At 41.9% G+C, this 15,134-nt stretch overlaps 1 protein-coding gene across 4 annotated transcripts in view; it reads left to right on the top strand.

Moving 5' to 3' along the window:
* Window positions 1-1,734: 1,734 nt before the first annotated feature.
* The window catches only part of PRELID2 (PRELI domain containing 2), a 50,556-nt gene continuing 37,156 nt past the window's right edge, over window positions 1,735-15,134 (top strand). Inside the window, exons 1-2 of one of the 4 annotated variants that reach the window (XM_067463704.1) lie at window positions 1,738-1,825; window positions 7,959-9,296. Coding sequence is in view for 1 of the 4 variants with exons in the window: in XM_060765170.2 (XP_060621153.2) it covers window positions 1,751-1,825 (75 nt within the window). In the remaining 3 variants the exon portion in view is untranslated. Of the gene's footprint in view, window positions 1,826-4,736; window positions 4,860-7,958; window positions 9,297-15,134 lie in introns of all 4 variants that reach the window. The other 3 variants (XM_060765173.2, XM_060765170.2, XM_060765174.2) reach the window with 3 other exon arrangements.

The following is a 15,134-nucleotide window of genomic DNA, read 5'->3' as shown; positions in this document are numbered from 1 at the left end:
GAGTTTTCCGAGCTGTATGGCCATGTTCAAAAGCATTCTCTCCTGACATTTCACCTGCATCTATGGCAGGCATCCTCAGAGGTTGTGAGGTCTATTGGAAAATAGGAAAATGGGGATTTATATGTCTCTGTGGAATAATGTTTAGGGTAAGAGAAAGATCTCTTGTCTGTTGGAGGTAAGCATGACTGCTGCAATTGGCCACCTTGATTAATAGGGTTATAGGGTTGATGTAGGTTTTCCAGACTGTATGGCCATGTTCTAGAACAGTAGTTCTCAACCTGTGGGTCCCCAGGTGTTTTGGCCGACAACTCCCAGAAATCCCAGACAGTTTACCAGCTGTTAGGATTTCTGGGAGTTGAAGGCCAAAACATCTGGGGACCCACAGGTTGAGAACCACTGTTCTAGAACATTCTCTTCTGACATTTCACCTGCATCTATGGCAGGCATCCTCAGAGGTTGTGAGGTCTGTTGGAAACTAGGAAAGTGGGGGCTTATATATATCACTCTGTGGAATAATGTTTAGGGTGGGAGAAAGAACTCTTGTCTGTTGAAGGTAGGTGTGACTGTTGCAACTGGCCACCTTGATTAATAGCCTAGCATAGGCTTATAGGGTTGTTGTAGGTTTTCTGGACTGTCTGGCCATGTTCTAGAAGCATTCTCTCCTGACATTTCACCTGCATCTATGGCAGGCATCCTCAGAGGTTGTGATGTCTATTGGAAACTAGGAAATGGAATAATGTCCAGGGTGGGAGAAAGAACTCTTGTCTGTTTGAGGTAGGTGTGAATGTTGCAATTGACCACCTTGATTAGAGTGAAATAGCCTAGCATAGGCTTGTAGATTTTCCAGGCTGTATGTCAATGTTCTAGAAACATTATCTCCTGACATTTTGCCTGCATCTATGGCAGGAATCCTCAGAGATGGTGAGGTCTGTTGGAAACCAGGAAAGTGGGGGCTTATATATATAACTCTGTGGAATTATGTCAAGGGTGGGAGAAAGAACTCTTGCCTGTTGGAGGTAGGTGTGACTGTTGCAATTGGCCACCTTGATTAGAATGGATGGCCTAGCATAGGCTTATAGGATTGTTGTAAGTTTTTCGGGCTGTCTGCCCATGTTCTAGAAGCATTCTCTCCTGGCATTTCGCCTGCATCTATGGCAGGCATCCTCAGAAGTTCGACGATACATACGCTTCTACTTTTCTGTCCTGCAAGAGAAGGCTTGCAGTGGGTTTGGCCCCAAGAAAGTGGATGGAGGGACGATGGAACCGCGGCTGGTTTTAGCGCCACGTTTTGGCTCACAGCAGCCACAAAAGCAGTTCAAAACATTCAGATTGGAGGAGGAGATGGGCGCCGCTCCAGATGCCTTGCTCGGCTGTGCGCGCAAACTTTGCCCTGGAAAGTTGGAGCGGGAGCGGCGGGGAAGCGAGCGGCCGACCTGGCTTCCAACTTGGGTGCCAACGAGGAAGCCCTCTCTCCCTGACCCAAAGAGTGTGCCAAAGGGCCCGGCGGAATTCCCACCAGGAGGGCCCGCTTTTTCAGAGGGAAGGCCTCTCTCCCTCCCTCCCTCCTGCCCGCCCGCCACAATCGGCCTCCCAATGGCTCTCATCCGGCTCAGCTCGGGACGCGTGCGGACATTGTGACCTCAGGGGGCGTGCCTTGCGTGACGGGGCCCGGGAGCGGGAGTTTGTCCTCCTCCTCCTCCTCCTCCTCCTCCTCCTCCTCCTCCTCCTCCTCCTGCTCTTTGGGCCGGCCATGGGGGTGACTGTGGAGACGCACAAGATCTACCACTACCCCTTCGAGCAGGTAGTGGCCAGTTACCTCCGAAAGGTAAAAGTACTTCCCTTCCAGTCCTGAAGCCTCTTCTGTTGCAGCCCTCTTGCTCTGGGACCAGATATGGGCTCACTTAAGCCCTCGAGGTGTTTTGGGCTTCAGCTCCCACCATTCCGAACAGCCTCAGGCCCCCTCCTTTTCCCTCTCAGCCGCTTAAGCGGAAAAGGAAAGGGCCCGAGGCTGTTCGGAATGGTGGGAGCTGAAGTCCAAAACACCTCGAGGGCCCAAGTTAGCCCATGCCTGCTCTGAACCCATCTCTACTCTCCAACTAACTGTCTCCATCTTTCCCCTCTCTGGTTGCCTCCTTATGGCAGCTTTCTGTGTTATGGTGCTAAATGGCCTAAGGATGGTGTGTGGGTGGGTGGGTGGATTGGGATTCTCCCCCATCTTTTTCATGCCTTTCCCCCTGTTGTCAGTGTGCCCCCGCCTCCTTCCTCAGCATTGCTCCTCTTCCTCATGCGGGAAGCACCCAATGTGTTCCCAAACCAGAAGTGGAAAGCCCACGGTTGCCATATGCTGTTGCACTGCAGCTCTCACTATCTGTACTGATTCACTCTGGTAGGAGTTGGTGGACAGTGGAGGCTGGCAACATCTGGCAACCCACATGTTTATCAAATATGATTATTTGGTTGCATGCTGCAAGTCGCTTCTGGTGTGAGGGAATCAGTCGTCTACAGAGACGTTGCCCAGGGTACACTGGGATGTGTTATGATCCCACAGGGAGACTTCTCTCATGGCACTATGAGGTGCAGAGCCAACCTTAAGAAATGGGGCCACATAGAGAAGTCCATGACATGCGAGTGTGGAGGAGAGCAAACCACAGGCTACCTGTTACAATGCAGTAGTAGCCCTGCCACATGCACAAGGGAGGACCTTCTTACAGCAACACCGGAGGCACTCCAATGGCCCTTCCACACCGCCCTATATCCCAGAATATGAAGGCAGAAAATCCTACATTATCCAAGTGTGGACTCAGATAACCCAGTTCAAAGCAGATATTGTGGGGTTTTCTGCCTTGATATTCTGGGATATAGGGCTGTGTGGCAGGGCCACAATTGGCCAGATACTGGTCAAAGGACATTTAGTATAATTCCAAGTTTTTAAAACTTTGGTTGTGTTCTTAAATACATTACAACTGCATCCTCAGTTTGCTTCTGCTACAATGAACAAATTAAATAAATATGATCTAAAGAAGGATTGTGGATTATGCAAACACCTTCCATGTTGTTCCATTGCACATCCCAAGAGGGTTAGGCAGTACAAACAATGCTGAAGGAAGCTGGATGACAAGCTTAAATATTCTACTCACTTCCAAAGATCCTATCTGATCTTTGGAAGGTAAGTACATCAGCTCTGGTTAGTAATTGGATTTGAGACTATTAACAAATGCATATGTTGTTGGCTACATTTCAGAGGAAGGAGCTGGCAAAACCAGCTCTGATTTTCCTTGTCAAAGGGGCTCTCCACCCAAAATATCAAGCCAGAAAACCCCACAATATCTGCTTTGAACTGGATTATCTGAGTCCACACTGCCATATATTCCAGTTCAAAGCAGATACTGTGGGATTTTATTCCCCAGTCTGGAAGTTGCCTAAGAAAAGCCCGTCAAATTCATGGGATCACCATAAGTCAACAAGTGACTTGAAGGCACACAGATGCTGGAAGGCTGTGTGTTTTCAGTTCCCACTGTAAAATCTTCCCATCATTGTAGCTGATGGATAGCAAACATGCAGTTGGCTACTGAAATGATCCCCATGAGATTATTTTCATTGCTACTGTGTTCAGAGATACAAGCCTCACTTGCAGATTTCAAATTGGTGGGCTCATTTGAGGAAAAGTATCCAGTAAAGTACCCGATACATGAGAATCCAAAATCAGTGTCTTGAAATAATCTTGGCACTCATAGAATTATTGAGTTGGAAGAGGCCTCGTGACCCATTCAGTCCAAACCCCTGCCAAGGAGCGGGAAAATTACATTCAAAGCAACCCCGACAGGTGGCCATCCAGTCTCTGTTTAAAACCTCCAAAGAAGGAGCCTCCACTACACTCCAGGGCAGAGAGTTCCACTACTGAACGGCTCTCACAGTTAGGAAGTTCATCCTCATGTTCAGGCGGAACCTCCTTTCCTGTAGTTTGGAGCCAGTGTTCCACATCCTAGTCTCCAGGGCAGCAGAAAACAAGCTTGCTCCATCCTCTCTATGTCTTCCCCTCACATATTTATACATGGCCCTCATCATATCTCCTCTCAGGCTAAACATGTCCAGCTCTTTAAGTCACTCCTCATAGGGCTTGTTCTGCATACCTTTGATCATTTTAGTCACACTTTAGTCAATTTGTGGATAGTTTGGTTCAAGTAAAGGTGGTGGTTAAACCCTCTATCCTGTTGGGTCTCCTTTAAAGATGGGGCTTCTGCACAAGCTCACTCTTCCAGGAAAGCCCTCCCCTCCATTAATAGGGGAGGGCCTTCTTTGTCAAACATGGCTGACAATCCCCAAATCTCAATATTCCAGATAGGGCTAAAGCTAGATGAAAAATAAAGATATTTGGAGGTGAGAAAATTCACATGCATATTATTTATTTATATGCAGCCTCATATCCAAGGATGGTAAACAATACACTCAATTAAAACAATTTTAAGCAGTTTAAAATTTTAAGCAGGAAAGGAATTGCAACATAAAATATATTGAACTGGATAATGACATAAGGTAAAGGTTTTCCCCTGACATTCAGTCTAGTCGCGTCCGACTCTGGGGGTTGGTGCTCATTTCCATTTCTTAGCCAAAGAGCTGGCATTGTCTGTAGACACCTCCAAGATCATGTGGCCAGCATGACTGCATGAGTGCCATTACCTTCCCGCCGGAGTGGTACATACTGATCTACTCACATTTGCATGTTTTCAAACTGCTAGGTTGGCAGAAGCTGGGGCTAACAGCGGGAACTCACTCTGCTCCCTGGGTTCAAATCTGTGACCTTTTGGTCAGCAAGTTCAGCAGCTCAGTGGTTTAACACACTGTGCCACCGGGGGCTCCAGGTAATGACTTAAAACAACTAAAATAAAATCATGTATGTGTAAACTGAGTAAAAAGCTAGATCCCAAAGGCTTTTAATAAAATGCCATTCTTTATTTTATCATTAAATGAAACCAAATCCAATTGGGCCTCTGAGGCCCGTTCACACTTGAGGAACTAGAGCAGAGAAAACCTGCTCACATATCCTTAACAGTGTAGTCATCCCACTGATGAAACTCAGAGAAGGGTCCCTTCAAGTGCCTTCAAACAGGCATCTTTAGGGAGAGGTGTATCAAGGCCACAAATGGGTTTGGAAACATGACCTTGTTTCATGGCCAGCAGAGTACCACCTTGCCAAATTAGAAAAAAAAATACTGTTGAGGAATGGTGACTGGGTGTCCTTGTGGTTTGTGGATTCTGAAATTTCTTCTATCCCTACCTGCTTGCGATAGCTGCTACAAACTGCTTTAGAGCAGGAGTTGGGAAAACTGTGGCTTTCTAAATGTTACACAACTAGATCCTAGCATTTTTCACCATTGGCTATGCTGCCTAGATAGCTAATGGGAGCTGCAACCCGGCAGTATCTGGAGACCCATTAGAGAAAGCTGCTGTGCAGTGGGCACACCTTTTCACAACATTGATGAATGAGTTGCTTGAGAGTAACCGCAGTGCTTTTGGCAGTTTTAAAAAATCTGCGAAGTCAGCTAGAGCAGTGGTATTTAATGTGGTGGCCTCTAGACTGGCCCATGAATCATTAGATGCTTGTCTGAGTTCCCAAGAATGAAAGAAACAGTTGGAGGCAGCAGGCATAAATATGGTACCGGGGGAGGGGTGGGGGAATGCCATCAGATAGGCAAGAAGTTCTGAATTTGTCTAACATCCATGGATTATGGTGTCCCTGGGAAGTCCTGGAACAAATCAATATATAACGAGGGCCAATCATGCGTGTGCACATACATACATATAATTATAACTACATGGATGAAAAAAGCTGCACTATCTAAATGACCAAATGGTGAGCCAAATAAAAATGCCTTTTGCCTGGTAGCGAAATTACAACTCCTTGTAGAGAGTTCCAAAGACTTGGAGGTGCCCCTTTTTTGTGGTCCAGCCAAGGATCTCTCTAGTCATAGTGGGACATAGAGAAGGTCCTTTTCCAACAAAACTTTGGGACAATTTGCTTTTTCAAAGAACTTAGACCTAAGTCATGGAAGATCACTTTTGGTCATTTTAGGTTGAGTGCAGAAATAGTGAGGGTATTGTAATAGATATGAACTGCTCCATATAGCAGGACCCAGCTCTCTCTTCTTGTGTGGCCAATAAAGAGAATACCTAATAATTATATTGTTTCCTAGATGCTCTAGTTGAGTGTGTGCAAGAAGGGGCCCTATATGATATATGTGCATAAACATACATGCATCATATGTATGAAAGGAAAACAAAGATGGAATAAATCCTGCTTCTCTCTTTGGAGTGTAGATATTCTACTGAGCAGTCATGTTGCTCTTCTCAGACTCGTGCAAGAACAAAAATAATGGGACATTTTGCAAAGAAATCCATAGGACAAGAAGTTGTGAGTTCTAGCTTCTGTCTGCTCCAAGCACATGAGTGTTACTATGATGTGTTCCTTTACAGGCAAATCATATTTCTTTATGGCTTGAAGCCCAAATGAACAAGTCATTAAGTGTGTCCAAAGTCCCTGCTTCCACCCTCCTGTTAAACAAACAGACAATTCTCTGGGTTATTTCTGCCTCCTTTGGATGTTTATCCATGGGGGATCTGTAGCTATGAACATTTGCTTCTTAACTAGAATTGCATGATGATGTTTTTAGAGAAGGGAGGGAAATTGGTTTCTCAACTGTTTTACATGTTTTCTTTTAGTTTTTCCTACTTGACAATAGAGAATTGGTGGCAAGTACTAATAGAATATGGATGTACTTTTGGATTCCTGCATTAAACCTGAGACCACCCATTAAATCTAAATGCAGTAAATGGAAATTATTTTCTTTAGTCTATAACATCCAGAATACCTTGGATAATTCTGGGAGTTATGCTCCAGAGGAGTAACTTTTCCAAGTACTAATGAAGATGGATGTTATAAATGAATTTCTCCAACTTTCTTTTAACAAAACATCCTAGTTTAGCAGCTGAAGAAGTCATGTTCTGCATTCCTTGCCTCCTGCTATTCTTCTCCTAATTGTAGTCTCACAAGACTGGTTTTTATTCTTTGAAAAACACTTACATGTATCTGATGTCTGGTTTGCCCATTAGATTCTAATTCCCAGGTATATTTTCCTATTCCTCCTTTGTTCTCATCTGAATAGAAGTGTCTGTTGTTTAATTATAGGTACTCATAATACACTGACTTTATTGCCCTCTAGCTGTGGCTTCTTAGAAATGGAATTGAGATTTTAAAATAATTAGAGTTTCTCAGTCTGTTTTCCGTTCTCCACAGAGAGTTCAGATTACTTTGTTCAGTGTCATTTCTGCTTTATTCAAAATGTACAAAATGTTCTTTAGACATACAACTTTTGTCTTATGGAGCTTTGCATACTTCTTATTTTAGACATTATGGACAGTCTTCTATTTCTGCTATGCTCTTCTTATTTTTACTCTTTGTTACTTAGTGTATAGGAAGGTCCAGTGAGTGAGCCCCCCCCCCGCTTTATGTCCATCAGTTTAAGCTGACAGCAAGCCATCCTGTTACCAGAGTCATTTTGTAATCTGATCTTTAGCACTTCGCCTACTCCAAGTAATGATATACTTATCTGTCTTGTCATTTGAATTTCTCTTCCGTGCAGTTTTGTCCTGTGTGTCTTCCTTTTATCTGCATCCCTGTTTGCTGGCTTTCCATTGCTCAGCTCTGTTATTGACTGAGATGGTTTTCTTGACCTTAGTTTTTAAAAAGTCCATTTACAACTATCAAGAGATTTTGTACTCAAATAGTATGGAGGTGGGGGCAGCTGTTGTCATTCAGAGGACACATTAGTCATCCAGGAAATCTCTGAAGGTTGTGTCCCCCATTGAAAAAGTCAACTTTTGCCCACAGAAACCCTCTGTTCACTATCTTATTTTAGGTTAGGAGACTTCTGTCTTTAATTTTTCTCTCTCTCTTAAAACAGGGAAGGACCCATGAGTCAACTGAAGAAGGACACAAACATTTCTGAAACTCTGGTTTAAATGCATTGGCAGATACTTACTTTTACCAGCAGTAATTGTTTTGTATTCACAAAATATGCACTAGCTTAGGGGATACATTGCATATACACTAGCTTAGGGGATACATTAGCTGTTGTTGTGTGCCTTCAAATAAATTCTGATCTATGACAACTGTAAAAGTTTCCCAATTCCCATTTATTGGGCAGCAGTTTCTGTGATACTGGGCCTGTTCCCCTGTTGTTCAGAAAGTAGCTGGCATAACGGTGTCTCTCCCATGCATGTAAGCAATCTCCAGGAGGAGGAAGAATTACAACAGGACCCCCATTTCTACCTGTTACAATAGCAGTCACTGTGAGAAGGGATAGTAATACCAATGAGCTGATTCTTAAATAGACAGGACAGATCCACATTTACTGCAGCGGCTGCTGCATAGTGACTTTGGGCAGGAATCATGGTGTAGCGCCATAACCATGGTGCCTACCATTCATATCCCCCAACAGGATTTGTTGATAGTAGAACAGATTGTTTTCTTGTGCTAGGGTTTTCAAGGTAAAAGGCATTCTGGAGTGGTTTCTCATTGTCATTTTCTGTGCAGTACTATGAGTTAGTTAAAGTGCCCCCATGGTTGTCTTTCAGTATCCTTCGCCAGTGTCACGTCCACCACAATTATTGCTGCGGCCCTGTAGCTTTTTGGCAGTAGCTGTTCAGCAACAACCTGTTTTATTTGGGAGACATTACCAACAGAAATGCTACCATCAGTAAATAACAGCAAACAATAAAAATATATTATCCCCTGTACATTTGAAAAGGAAGAAAGAGGACTGGCAGCAGAATGTACTTTGCTGAAAAGACCAGAGCTCTTTGGTCATTTTTTTGTAAAATTCTTATGTCTCATGCTGCAAAAAATACAGTTGTTTATTTAAAATCACAATAGAATTAAAATAGTATACCTTATGCTTAAGGAACTGCCTCCTCCCACCACTCGGAAGGCACGTCCAGATATGTGGTACACTAGCTTGGGTCTCAGGTCTATGGAAAAGGTGGCATATAAACAAGGTGGTGGTGATTATTATTATGTCTAATGAATTTGGGCTGATGTAGAGATTGCACTTCCATACATTGACCAGTGGGAACACACATCAACATGCAGGATACATGGGGTGTTTTTTTTTTTTTTTTGGTGATTCCTGAAACCAACACTCTGGCGAGTTTTCTTTCTAGCAAACTGGAAACAGCAAATCAGCCTGTTTCTCTTCTGGTTGTGAAGAGTCATCCTAGAGTGCTGAGTGTGGATATCACAGGTAAATAATCCATAAACTGCAGGTATGTGCTTTGTTTAGTTGTGTTCTCTTGTGGTGGAAATGTTGGGCATGTACATGAAATTTTGCTTGGCCCAAATACACAAGAATTCAAAAGAATCTGACTTACTGTTCTAACTGAACACAGCTAGTTGGAATGTTCTCTTCTCTGGGTGACTAAGGCCTCTTCCACGCAGCTGAATAAAATCCCACATTATCTACTTTGAACTGGAATATATGGCAGTGTGGACTCAGATAGGTAAAGGTAATGGTTTTCCCCTGACATTAAGTCCATTCATGTCCGACTGGGGGTTGGTGCTCATCTCCATTTCTAAGCCGAAGAGCCATTGTTGTCCATAGACACCTCCAAGGTCATGTGGCCAACATGACTACATGGAGCACATGAGTCAACTGAAGCAGGACACAAACATTTCTGAAACTCTGGTTTAAATGCAAGGGCAAATACTTTTATTCAGCTGTGTGGAAGGGGCCTGACTCAATGATAAAATTTTACCAAGGAGCATGGGTGTAAGAAAGATGACGAAAGGAATAGAAATTGTTGGATGCAATTAATAGTTGGCTGAAATCATTATATGTTGGATAATCCTTCTTATCAGCGAAAATCAACTTGCCCCTTGTGAGGAAATTGCATTTTCCCAACACTTTAGCTACAAATTGTGGTTGCTAGGAAAACGTGGTTCTATCCCAGTTACCTTAGTCAATGCTCCAGATAATGTGTTTTATAAGCACATTGTGTGTTTGCAATGGACATCATTTGCATATTGGTTGAAGATAACCATAGATGTGACATTTGCCGTCTGTTGTTCCTCATGAATGTTGATGACAAACCATGTAAATAAAGAGGCCATACAGCAGTAGTGGATTGAACAAAGGGAAACTTTTATTAATTAGTTGGCTATTTATGCTGTATCTTGAAGACAGCCAAAATTATTTGGGGAGCAGTCTGATACTGGAGCAGTTGAGGCAATCACCCATCCCTGTCTCGAGCCGCCAACCTTCTTTTAGGCATAACACCAGGACCCCTAAAAGCAATTTCTTATTTACATGGTTGCTCAAACACTAGTTCTTATACTAGAAGGCTTATCAAGGTGTGTAAGCTCCTGAAGTAGCTTTTGACTAGAGCCAAGACTCCAAAGACTAGCCCCAAGGACATGATATTAATCCCCCAGCCCCAAGATCATTTGACCCACAAGGGGGACTCAAAATTCCCATCCAACACCAAATAGTGTCAGTAGGTGAACACCAAATCATAACTTCCCTCCCAGTACCTGCTTATTTGACACCACCTGAAGCCGATCTTTCCATATTTCTATGATAGTGTAGGGTAGGAAAAAAACCCATAAAGGGGGGGGGGGGGAATCCTACTCATTCTCTAACGCAACCACACATTGCTACACTGTGAGGAGGGGGCGGGGGAAGACAAATTTCAAATAGTGGCTGATTTAAATAATCTACAGAGGCCATGCGCCTCATTCCATAGTTACACAGCAGTGCTTTAGGACCTCTTTCTAGATGCCAGCAAATTGTTCTACCCCACCTTCATTGCACATTTACTGTGGGGTAAATGTGCTTGTCTGAAAACCTGTGCTTTTCTTTCCAAACATATATTTTTATGGAGTTGATTTATGCAATAGTATATACAGTAATAACCTTGTGTCCCAAGGTGTTAATGGACTACACTTCTAATATCCCTAACCAGAATGGCCAGTGGCTAGGGACTGTAGAAACTGTAGTTTCACAGTCACTTCAAGATTAAAGGTTGGCAACTATTTAAAAGGACAAGAATCATTCAGCGAATAGCAAGATTTTAGTGTACATGTACTTACATTTCTAGAGCTCCTGTGAGAAAATATTGTTGCTATTATTGCTTAAATATAGAGTGAGAGAATTATACAAACTTACATTTGCACTGCAACATACCTGATCTTGTACTGATAATATAGATTTGTCCCTAATATCCAAAAGTCTTATTCCACCACTCATATTAAGACATTATGCTGATCCCCCAAATTCAAAGAGGATAGAAAAAAATATGTATACAAAAGACTACTCAAGACATTTTAAAGCCTAAACAGTGTGTGGAGGGGATTCATGTTAATTTAGGAGTATATTAAGGATTCCAAGTGTAGGTAAGTTTCATTGGGGAGGGGAAAATAATATAGCATTCTTTCATATGGTAGTAACACAAAAACCCTCAGGAAAAACTGGGAACACATCTCAAAGTACTCAATAGATGGCTGCTTTATTATAGCAAAAACCCAATGCATTTCTTAATATATATATTATGGCCTTCCTCGGGGGCTGTACTATTCTTTTTGTCAGCAAATGGAATGAAATTCACAGCTTCAGAAATTTCTGGAGTCAGTTTTCAAATGCCCCCAGAAAAGGGTCACACACGGTGTAGTGGTTTGAATGTTGGACTGTGACTCACTCAGAGTTGGAAACTCACTGGATGACCATTGGCAAGTCACACTCTCTCAACCTCAGAGGAGGTCAAAACCAAGTTCCTCTGAACACATCTTGTCAAGAAAGCCCTATGATAGCTTCACCTGAGGTCACCATAAATTAGAAATTACTTGAAGGCACACAACAACATAAATTACGACAACCTTTATTAATTCATTATTACATTTATTCTTCAATGTAAATGCATTTGCTTAATCTTCAAATAATCATCATAGGTACTAATAGCTGTTAAAGGGTATATACATTTTTGGGGACACCGCATGCATACACACGTTCATGTACATACATACATGAGAGGTGTATAACATATAACTATTTCCAAATTGTTCATCCGGCACCATGATACTCTGTATCATGAATGTTGGCTGTTTCTTATTGTTATTTTGAAAACTTGAAAATCCTAGAGCAAGACTAGAATGTTGTTTTGTTTGAACTTTTTTTGAGGGGGAACATTATATAATGTTGTATAATGCTAATGTTATATAATGCGGACTGTTTGAAAGCATATTTCTGTTTACATAGTACACCTGTAGAATAATAATAAATCTCCTAACTTTCTTAGTAGGAGCTTCACTTTAAAAGTGATTATGGTTTCTTATATTTTTAAAAAGAAAGTTTGAGATGAGAGTGATTGAGGGAAACAAATACATTTGCAGAAATAGCAACAGATAAAAATATATTAATCAGCAATTGCACTGTATCTCAGGTTGTCCACCTTTTTCAACAAACAACAAAACAGGAAATTCATGATCCCATATCAGGATTTTGAAAAGAAGACCACAGGCTCTTTACACAGCAGTACTTTCATCACAAAATGGTATCTCCTGCTGCAACAAGTTCCTAAATCCATGTTGTAATAATGTTTGTACAAAGCTAACCAGCAAGACACATACATCTGTGCAATCTTCTAAGCCCCTTATTGAAGGAAGGTGTTGCTAAGAGCAGACAGGGAGAAATGCAGGATGAATATAAAGACATGTCTGCATGTTGTAATGGTAAGGAAGGGTCTGCAGTCTCTCGAACTGAGCTCATCAAATATTATGTTCCACCTTGGATTGCTCCCGTGTTTGTTGGGAACAGGAAAAGCAATAAAAGGCAATAAACATTGACTCTGAATTTTGAAAATAAAAACAAACTCCCTAAAGAACATAAGCAAGTGTCTTTATAATCGTAGTGAAAGGGGGCTTCAGAAGTGGTTTTCAATCTGGTATTTTGTGGAGATCAGTAGAAAGGCTAGCAAAAAAAAAAAGTTTAAAGCTTTGGCAAGCAATCCTAAATACTCCTCCTGAATTATTGTCCTTCTGTTAAACGTAGGGTAATATTTTGGCAAAATTTAGAGGAAAATTGAATAATTCATATGTGTGTCTACATATATACAATCAGGAAAAAAAAATCATCAAGCAAAATTAATCACGTGACCTACTAAACAAGTGACCATGACTTATGAGTTTAAAAATGAAAAATGTGCTAACCTGTGTCAATTTATATACCATGTTTTTTCAGAGATAATGAAGGAAGTGGTAAAGGTTAACACATTAATATTGCTAGCTTACTAAACTGTTAATAAATAGAAAAAAACCTAGTTCCATATAATTTAGGCTGGAACACATTTTAAACCCATTTAATTGTGACCATTAAATTAATTTTAAAATGATAATTACATTTAATGTTACATTAAAAGGTGTCGGAACCCAGGCGCCTTAAAGAGCCAGACTCAAGAGTATGTCCAAAAGTATAGTTTATTAAAGCAAAGTAAACAGGATTCAGAGACACTTTCTTCAGTGCCTCTGGTCAAAATTCAAAAGTTGTAGCAATTTCTATCTTGAAAAATAAACTTAGTCAATAATCTGGATTATCCTGGCAAAACCCCCGGATTAAACAGGAGTTCTTCCAAAACACCCCAAAATCACACAGTACAAGGAAAACAGTCCCACAAAGAGCCGTGAAGAAGAGCTGTTGTCCAAATGAAGTCCAAAGTCAAAGAAATCCAAGTCCAAAGTTGAAAGGTTCCAAAGTCCACAAGGCAGCGTCGTCGTCAAAAGCAGTCCGAACTCAAGGAGAGGAGAAATCTGCACTTACAAGAATCCAAGCCGGTCGGTGCATGAAGCAAAACAGCAACCTGCAGATCCAGGACCCAAGCCCAACAGGAAAGTGGTAGCGACAAGACCCAAGGCACGAAACCAACACTTTGCCTACTGCAAAGTTCTAACATTTCAGTGTCTTTTATCCTACAACTCATCATCCGATGATGAGCTGCCCTCTACCCCATCCTCATCACTCTCAGCTAACTTAGCTTTCACAGCTGAGCACCAATGCCTATCCCTCCAACTCTTCCACTTCTTGTCAAGACTTAGGTCTCCCCAGGTATCTACAGTATCACCCAATTGCCAATCCCCACCACCAGAAAACCCTGCAAATGTGTCACTGGACGTTGGTTGAGTACACACATTCTGAACTTCTTGTACCTTGGTCCAATCTAGTGCTTCCTCCTCATCCCCATCACCCCCAGACCCATCATTCCCAGAAAAGCCCATGAAATCCTCTTCCTCCGTGGGAGCAGTAAGTATCTCCCGGATCTTCTTTCTCTCTTCGCCTGACTCTTGCTCTCATGTAATCCTCTTAGTTCCCCTGTTTACACCTATTGCATCCCCTTCCTCCTCACTCATTTCACTCTCGGAAAACCCCTCAAAGGATTCTTCATCAGTGGGTGACATCTCCCGGATCCTCTTCCTCTGCTGTTCCTCATCTAGTTCCTGAACACCTCTTTTCCCTCCTCTGATACTCCTACTACCAGTTGCAGAGTTGCCAACATACTCTACTACTACAAAAAAAAAGGCTTACCTTAATAAATGTGAGGAGTTATGTCCATTTTATTTATCTCCCCTGGTCCCTTTTTTGAGTTTAGGAGAGAAATAGTTTTGAAAGCCAAATTTCTTATCCAATAGCTTATATTTACTTTCCTTTTTCCTTTCCTTATAGTTTAATTTCCTTACCCCCTCTCCCCTTTTAAAATCTTACTGATTCTCACATGGATTATGACAAAAATTGAGTTTCTTTGGACAGATGAAGGGCCTCCATATGGTTTCCGATGCAAAATATTAAAGACCATCTTGGTGTAAAAACTATCCCTTCCTCCTAAGCTGCTCTTCCTAATTGTGTCTTAAACTTTGAAATTTTGTAGGGATTAAGGTAATTAAAGGTAAATGAGAAGTAGCTTTGGAAAAATTTGACATGATCAGGCATTGCAAAAAGAACCATCTGGGTAATGTAAAATGCATTGACTTTTAAGTACCGCGGCTTGTTCATTACTTAATTTTGGGGAACTTTAATGCTGAAATTCTAATCTATGTCAAT

Source organism: Anolis sagrei, chromosome 2 (genome assembly GCF_037176765.1).
Source record: "Anolis sagrei isolate rAnoSag1 chromosome 2, rAnoSag1.mat, whole genome shotgun sequence".
Taxonomy (NCBI): Eukaryota; Metazoa; Chordata; class Lepidosauria; order Squamata; family Dactyloidae; genus Anolis; species Anolis sagrei.
Note: the sequence above shows the minus strand (reverse complement) of the source record. Positions and strands in the feature narration are given on the sequence as shown.